General features: G+C 59.6%; 1 protein-coding gene across 1 annotated transcript in view; it reads right to left on the reverse strand.

Annotated features, from left to right (window-relative positions):
* Nucleotides 1–7,584, reverse strand: part of Alx4 (ALX homeobox 4) — a 41,146-nt gene extending 33,562 nt beyond the window's left edge. Inside the window, exon 1 of the mRNA XM_046454897.2 lies at nt 7,134–7,584. Coding sequence (XP_046310853.2) covers nt 7,134–7,584 — 451 coding nt within the window. The remainder of the gene's footprint in view (nt 1–7,133) is intronic.
* Between the last annotated feature and the right edge of the window lie 797 nt (nt 7,585–8,381).

The following is an 8,381-nucleotide window of genomic DNA, read 5'->3' on the forward strand; positions in this document are numbered from 1 at the left end:
ACCCCTCCGGCCTCCCCACCCTCCAGCAGGAGGAGAACTTGGCAGGGACTCCACAGGGACTCCACCAACCTGGCTGTGGGGCTCCATATCTCCCTGGGCCTCAGTTTGCTCATCCACTAAATGGGGTCTGCAGTGGTGTTTCTTCCAACGAACCACAAAGGACACTTGGCACCCACCAGAGTGGGGAGGTGGTGGCAAGCCTCTCTGCAGGGCAGGTGGGCCGGATGGACCATATCTGTGGGCCTTAGGAGGACACTGGGCTTGCTGGGGACTGGCCGTTCACTGAGTCAGCTGCCCCTCTGAGCCACAACCAGCTCCTAGTGTCACAGGCTCCCTGGGAGCAACTTTGGAGGTGGGCTATGTCACACTGGCACTGGGAGGCCTTTAGGGCCACACACAGGTGCTCACCATGTATGAAGCTCATGTACTGGAGCACACAGACTGGGGACAGGGCACTGGGGACACCGCACCTCTTTCACACAGGAGTGCCCATGAATTAGAATGTCCACTCATAGACTCCAAATGAAACGCCAGGTCTTCATTCATCCTTTCAGCCATTGAGCATTTGATAAGCTCTACTGTATACACCAGGGAGGACACCAGCTCTAGCACAGGGGACAGCCTTCCGTTTGTTCATGGAGGAGAAGATCTGCCCATAGTAGGTGCTCAGTGAACATGGAGATAGGGAAGGTATAGAGAGGAAGATAGGAAGCAGGTCTCTGCCCTGAGAGCCAGGACCAGAGCCGCGGCTTGAGTCATATGAGCATGAGAACACAGGTGCCCACGCCTCTCCACGCTTACACTCCAGTCCTGAGTGTGAACCTGCCCTCAACACCATCCGCCAGGACTTCCAGTCCCACTTTGGGTCCTGGGACCCCTGCCCACTTGGACCCCTTCTGCTTCTAGAGAAGACTCTTCTGCCACCCCCATCAGTCATGATCTCTCCCAGACAAAAATTGGGTGTGGGGAGGGAGGAGAGAGGGGATGACCGGTACCAGGGCAGAACCCCCAGGAGGCCTTTGGACATCATCCGAAATCCAGAATTCCCTGGAGCTAAAACTCTGAGCGGGAAGCCAGCAGACTTCTCCAAGGCCATGCAGGGAACAGGGACAGGGAGAGCTGAGACCCACAACTCTCACAGCTGAGGCACTGTGCTCCTGCTCTGCCCTAGTGGCAAGTGGAACTTCAGCCCAAACCCTCCATGGGCTCCATCCTTCCTGGTCACCGCCCTTGGAGTGCTCGCTCCCAGAACCAGCTGTTTACCCTGACCTGAGGTCCGAGGTCCAATTCTCTAGGAAGTGCTTGCGGCGACACCCACACTCTGTGGCCACCAGCTCAGGGTGAGAATCTTCTCCAAGAGAATGCGCTTCACGGGTCCACGGACCACAGGCTCCTCTCTCTCTCAAGCCGGCACCCTGGCGCCCGGCACTGGCAGCCTTTCGGTACCAAGGTTGGTACCAGCGTGGTTTCAGCAAAGACAGGTACCTTGTCAGGCAGTGGCGCCTCTTATCCAGATGAGACCCTATCTCCCAGAGAATTCCCCATCAGAAGCTTACCCCGGGCGCCACGGAGCTCGGCGGTGACCCTGCCAGCTGTCCCTGGAATCAGAAACTGCAGCCGCGGTCGCCCAGCACAGCCACCCGCCCCCACACAAGCCACCCTTTCCCCAGAGCCTCTCTAGGCGGGATTCTTTCCCTCTGAGCCCAGCCCCACTCCTTTGCTACTCTGGTCCCTGGTACTGGCTGGAGGGGGTGGGGTGGAGAGGATGGTCCTTGCTAAGGTGACAGAATGCACTGGGAATAGGGAGGATGAATCGGTCGTGACTGGGGTCCCTCACCTTCCTGCACACCGTGAAGGTTTCTGTAGCACTGCTGAATTTTTGTTAGCCTATCTAGGGATGCCACAGCTGCCCCCAAGCTAGTCCACCCCTCTACTAGGTGAACGGAGCATCTCAAATGGGGCTGGGGTGCCACCCATTTTCACCACCATAGCTGAGAGGTGCTCAGGGTCGCGACTCTGGAAGGGAGACCCCGAGGCCAGGAGTATCTCTGATCTCAAAGAAGAAACCTCAGATACTGGGGGCTTGCTGGCTGGGGTGAGGAGTCTCCTCCTTTCCCCCCAAAGGGCCCTGTTTGGAAAAGTACCTTTTACTTGTCTAGCGGAGCCTTGGTCGAAGCTGCCGACGGCCCACAGCGCCTAAGCAAGGGGGCACCGCTGGCCTCCGCTCTGGATTCCCAGGACGGTATCTGCACTTAGTTGGGTGCAAGCGGCTGTGATTTCCCAATCTGATGACCCTCTTTCTCTGCTCAGTGTGGGGAGCGCAAAGTTGGAGAACCCCGCTGCTGCAGGCGCACGTGGCCAGGTGGCGCCGGGCAGGCGACGTCCGGACCCGACGTCCAGACCCGGGCTGGCGCTCTCACCGCCCCATCCAAAACGGAGTCCGGGCCTATGTTCGCCTTCCGGAGCAAGGGCTTTTCGGGGGACACTGAAGCTGGGAGGCTGTCCCTTCAAGCGCTGGGTCTCCTCTCAGCGCTCGCGCCTCGGTTCACCCGACTCGCCTAGCGGAGCGGCGAGAGGCTCACGGCTAGAGCGCGGCCTCCGGTCTCCGGGTCCCCTCCCCGCGGAGCCGCGGCGGCTTCAGGCAGCTCTACCCTCCTCTCCCTGCCGGCTGCCTCGGGCCTCGGGTTCCAGAGGTCAGCGAAGAAGCCAGAACCTCGGACAAACGCGGCATCCCGCAGCCGCAGATGCGTTTCCATTTCGTATCAACTTGCCACCGAAACAAAGGCGCGCGCGCAGAGCTCGGAGAGGAAAGGGGCTTAGGCCGGGTAAAGGTGAGTGCGCCCGGCTGCCCTCCAAAGCGAAGTCCTTGGGGACCTCGGCCAGATTTTATGTGTGATCTTATAACTTGTTTTCCCACCGCGGCTCGAACTGCAACCGCGATTGCCGGCTCGGGGCTCCGGGCAGCCGGGCAGCCCCGCCGGGGTCCTAGAGAAGGACGGAAGTTCGCGGTTGTAACCTCGTATTAGACTCAACTGCGCAACGCCCGGGCGTACAAGGTCACCCTACTCCAGGAACACTATCACAAGGGACAAGATCAGCTCCCGACGCTCCGAAGAACCTCTTGAGCTTTTCTTAACCTGCGTTTTTTCCCTCAAGGGAGTTTGTGCACGTATCCAACACACAGTGCTTCTCGTCTCGATCCACGTGGTAGTGACACGGATGTCCACGTCCCTGAGAATTCTTCAGACTTTCCATGCAAGCGCTTGTGCTTCGCTAAACATAAATTATAATAAAGAAGAAATTGTGCAGGTCGATGATTTAAAAGGATGCTAGACTTTTAATCCAAGCCTTCCGTTTGCCTGGTTAAAAGCCCGTGTGTTAGGCGGGGTTGTTTGTGCAGGCTGGTGGCTATGGAAATTAACAAAGTAAAAATTAAAAGCATCTTCCTTCCCCTCCTTCTCCCTAAAAGCCGCCCGGGGGTCGCTGCCCTCGGGATCAGTTTTCTCCGGCTCTTTGCACAATCACCGGCCGCTCCTTTTGCTTTTGCCCGCCTGGTTTCTCCCAGTAGCTTTTGGATTTCTCAGATACAAAAAAATCCCGGTTCTTGGCTACATTCAGTACGACCCCATCGGAGTTCACACATTTCGTGGTGCGAGGATCGTATCATCGGGGCGGGTCGATCAATACTCCCCGCATCTAAACGCATTTAAACACTGCATCTAATTCGAAAAATCAGGACGCGCCCTTCGGCGGTGCCCCAGGGCTCGGCCCGGCCGCTGGCTCCCCGCACCTCGGCGCTGAGGGCTCTGCCTTCGGGGACCGGTGGGTGTGGAGGGAGCAATTTGCTCGCAACGAAAACCTGCGTGCACCGAACCGAAAGCGAAAGAGACGGAGGTGGCACGGCAGCTCCCCGCGTCCCGGACGCACCGGCAAGGCCTGCCACGCCGGCGGAGGCTCCGTGAGTCCAGCCAAGAGTTTGGGGACCAGGAGCCCCGAGGTCCGGTCCTGGGGACGAGGAGGCTCTTCCGCGCCGCGGAGAATCGTCTCGTCTCTACTCTGGCCCGTCTCCCGGGGCTCACGCGGCCCCCCAGAGTGGGACCCGGACTCGGCGAGGCCGAAGCGCCATCAGGGCGCCTGACGGGGTCGGCGGTGCCGCACGCCCTCGAGGACTCTGGGGCTCTTTCGTAAAAACGCGAACGTCCTGCACTCGAGCAAAGTGCCGAGCCCCTTGATCATTGCCCTTTTAGAACTGACGGAGGTTGAAGACGGCGTAGGGACGCCTGAAATCGGCAGGGCTTCTGTCACCTCCTCGGTAGACCACTCCGAGTAGCCCGGGCCGGCCCGGAGACTTCCGGACCCTGCACTCCCTCGGCTGCGCCCGGGTGCAGCTTCCAGGCCCCGTCGCCCTCGCGGGGTGCCCTGAATGCGGGCAACTGTACCTGAAGCGGAGGCTTCGGAGTCTCCCCTTCAACTGGAACTGCTCTGGGGACCGACCCCCAGAACCGGGACAGTTTTGGGTTCTCAACAGTCCAAACCGGTGGGGAACCGGATCAGCAGGACCAGGCCTAATGCCAAGGCTGTTTCCAGGCCCTTTCCCAAGCTCCTGGGAACAACTCAGGATTTTTTTCCCCCTTGAACTTCATTCCCCGCTTTTGAGAACACTTTCACAACCGTGGTAGAGGACGGGTGTCCATGTGTGCCTCAGTTTCCCTGCGTGGTGGCAGATTGGAGACCCTTCTCCTCCGCTACCTCTTCGAAGGGCAGAGCTCTGCCTTTAATGCCTCAGTTTCCCCTCCTTCCACACAATGTGCCTAATCCCTTTCCTACAAAAGATGAGAAATCTCCTGGTCAGAGAAACTCAGTTGCTAAGTGGGGTGTTGGGGTGGGGGGACAGAGTTGGCTGGGTGGCCTGCACTGTGCCTCCATCTTAGGTAGCAGGGTCTTGGGGGCCTACAGGAGTTGGTGGCTGTCTTTCCTTCCAATCTGTAGTTTACTACTTTGCTAGAGCAGTCGGCTGGGGCTTGCTCTCTCCTCAGAACTGGGCACTCCAAATAGCACAGAGACCCCAGGGAATGCAGGAGGGGGCTCCCAGAGGGACCGCTTGTGACCCATGAAGCCTTTTCTATTACTGCCCCATGGTACTGATGAGGAAAGGGGAGTCTGGTGGAGTTATTTGCTCTCAGGTCACACTGTGGTCAGGGGCAGTCCCAGGTCAAATGGCTGGCCCTTTCCCTCAGCCCCAATGCCTAATGCAAGTAGAAGGGCCAGCCTGGCAAGGGGGGCCCAGAAGGTCCCAGAGAGGCACAGAGCCCTCTCCCCTTTCTTTCTTGAACCTCTGGCACCTTCTCACCAGGAGTTTGGGAGTTGCTGAGTTCTTCTCTTGCCTAATATCTTGGCCCCCTCAGAGGTCTCCTTGGTGAGTTTCTTTCAAATATGAAAAAGCAAGTGCCCCGGAGAGGAACTCTGTGAGTCCCCTGGCTCTGCACAGTGAGCCTCCACGGATCCCCTCTGGAACCTGACAGGGCCTGGGCCCCTGGGGCAGGCAGGTGCCTGTTGGACAAGGCCAGGAGTGCCCTTGGCCTGTGTGTGGAAGAAGCACCTGGTGGAGCTGTGGGTGGCTGAGAGCTAAGTGCCTGATCTCAGAGGTGGAAGGGAAGGCAGAGGAAGTGGGGAAAGGCTACCAGATCTTTCTAAATCTGCTTAGTCCTGCCCTGTGGGTTTGGGAGTGTGGGGTTTGTTTGAGGCCACATGAGTGTGAGGACTTGACCCCTAAAGAAGTGTGTGTGTGTGTGTGTGTGTGTGTGTAGAATGCAAGTGTAGACCTGTGTATGACTATCGGAATATCTGTGTGTCTATGTCCACTTCAGAGCTTGTTCTAAGCCTGGGAGACAGCAAGTTTGCATATGAGAAAGTGTTTGCCTTGGGCTGTTTTCCTAAGGTTATTCTGGTCACCAAGGCCTTCATGTCCCACCTCTGTCCCCAGGCCTAGTGCCTCTACAACCGGCCTGGATTAGGGCAGCCAATTCATTGCCCAGTCAAGGATCAGCTCCTCTACACAGGGGCCTGCTGGAAGGCCAAGGCCAGGCTGGTGGTGGTGGAGGTGGTGGTGTACTCTGAAGAAGGCACCTCCTCCCTTCAGTTTCTCTCCCTTCTAGTTTGGGGGTCCCCCATCCCTATTCTGCGGAGGAAGACAAGGCCAAAGCTCTCGGACTGTTCTGGTTTCAAAGCCCCTGAAGGGCTCTCTCCCCGGCCCTGGTGGCTGTGCTCTGGGGGCCCAGGCCTGCGTCCTGACGCCGCTGTTCAAGGGGGCTTAGAGGTCATTTAGGCCAGCTCCCCGGGGTTCCTTGTGGGCCTACACCAGGACCTAGATTCTTCCCTCTTCCCACAGTCCTACACCATCTGGGGCTCCGTGGCTTCCTGCCTTCCCGCCGGGTCCATCCTAAACCATTGTTTCGAGCCCAGCCGCCTCCAAAGATCGCCGAGGGAGAAGCGCCCAAGAACTCTTGCCCGCCGCCGTCCTCGCTGCGAGCAGCGCTCCCGACCCGGGCTCGGGTTTTCTGGGATCCCACAGTCTCTGGATCCGCTCTCACGTGGCGATGCTGTGTGGCGGCTTCCAGTGCGCCCTGGGGGCCCGACTGCGCTCCGGCTCCCCGCAGGCCCCCCGCACCTGCCACGCTCTTACCTGCGGCGCCGCGCGAGGAGCCCCGAGCTGGCGAGGAGCGGAACCTCCGCAGCCCAGGAGCCCCGGACCCGAGCACTGCGCCTGATTCCTTCCAGCCGCGCGCCCTGGGCCAGGACGAAGCAATCCGCTTCCGATCCGGCCCCGCCGGCAGCGCACACGAGCGGTTTGGGAACCGGCGGAGAGACCGGGAAAACCCAACCCCCCCCGCCCCGGGTGAGTTTAACAACCAAATCGCTGCGCGACCTAGGCCGGGGGGTACGAAGGAGGCAGAACCGATCCCGCGGCCCCCTCAATGCGGTCGATCCTCATTTTCCAACCCAGAATCACCCACCGCTCGCCCGCGCCTCCGCGGCTCGCAAACTTCTGCCTTCCGCAAGCTACGTGGATTTCGGGGGTGGCGAAGCCAAGGACCCCCTGGCCCCAGCCTCAGGTGACCGGCGTGTGCACTCACCGTAGCAGGGGACCTGCAAGGCCGCGTTGTGGCCGCTGCTGCCTTCCTGAAGTTTGAGGCTGCCGTCCGGGGGTGTCTTGCAGGCGCCTCGCTGCAAATAAAGATGCGGCTGCTGCGCGGGCGGCTGCGGCTGGGGCGGCTGCGCGGGCGGCTGGGGCTGCGGGGTCTGAGGCTGAGGCTGGAACTTGTTAAAGGAGCCCCGCGCCCCGGCGCCACTCTCCAGGGGTGCCGCCAGGTCCTGCTGCCCGGCGCCATAGCGGGCCCGGTTCTTGGCGTCCCCAAATCCCTGCCCTTTAGCAGCGGCCGACAGGAAAGTTGTGCCGAACTTATCGCCGCCGGGGAATCCCCTAAAAGGCGACGAGCCCTCCCGGTTCTGCGACACCGGGCTGTAGTAGGCGTCCATGGCAGCGGCCGGCGACTCGCAGTAAGAGACGCAAGTCTCAGCATTCATGCCTGGCTTGCGCGGGCGACGGGCGGGGGCGCCGGCGAGGGCGCGAGGACGCCACCGCGCGCCTTGGCCGGGAGTTTGGAGAGGCGAGGAGGCGGTGGCTGTGCACTCCGCGCCCGGCCTGCTCGCTGTCTCCCTCCTCCCCCTCCACGCCTCTCTCTCTCTCTCTCTCTCTCTCTCTCTCTCTCTCTCTCTCTCTCTCTCTCTCCCTCCTTTCTCCCTCACCACAGCTGGCCCAGGGAAAGAACGGGGAGCTGTAAAAAGATTCAGATGTTTCGGAAAGTTGACCACATCTCCCAAACCCTCTTAAGGTTTTTGAGGCAGGAAAAAAAAAAGTGATTTTTTTTCCCCTGACTTGCTCCTTCCTGCTCCCCTCCTTCTTCCCCTCCTCCTCGCTCCCTATTCTCCTACCACCCGCTCGGCCCCCTTCTTTCCTCTTTTGTGAAGATGCTACTAATTCTCTAGTGGGAACGCAAGCCGGAGGCGCCCTAGGGCTTTTGGATTTTAGGCTGGGATGGGAGGACAAGGTGCCAATTCGCAGTTCAGCATGGGAGCCCTGGGGATCCCGGTTACCTTCCCCTCTCTGCCTAGAATGGGGGAATGCAAATTTTGGTGACAGGTTTAAAAAAAAAAAAACTAACGAATTTTGACATTCACAATCAGATGGGCAGCCGCTGCCCTGCGAGTGAGTGCAAGAGTGGTTTGAACCCTGGGCTCCAACTTGGCACACAGCTGCTGACAGGCTGCTGGTACCTCTTCCTAGGTTTCCAGTCCACACTGGTTTCCCCACGAGGTTGACT

Source organism: Marmota monax, unplaced genomic scaffold (assembly GCF_021218885.2).
Source record: "Marmota monax isolate L192 unplaced genomic scaffold, Marmota_monax_Labrador192_F-V1.1 WCK01_AAM20220418_F8-fsc00047, whole genome shotgun sequence".
NCBI classification, from domain to species: domain Eukaryota; kingdom Metazoa; phylum Chordata; class Mammalia; order Rodentia; family Sciuridae; genus Marmota; species Marmota monax.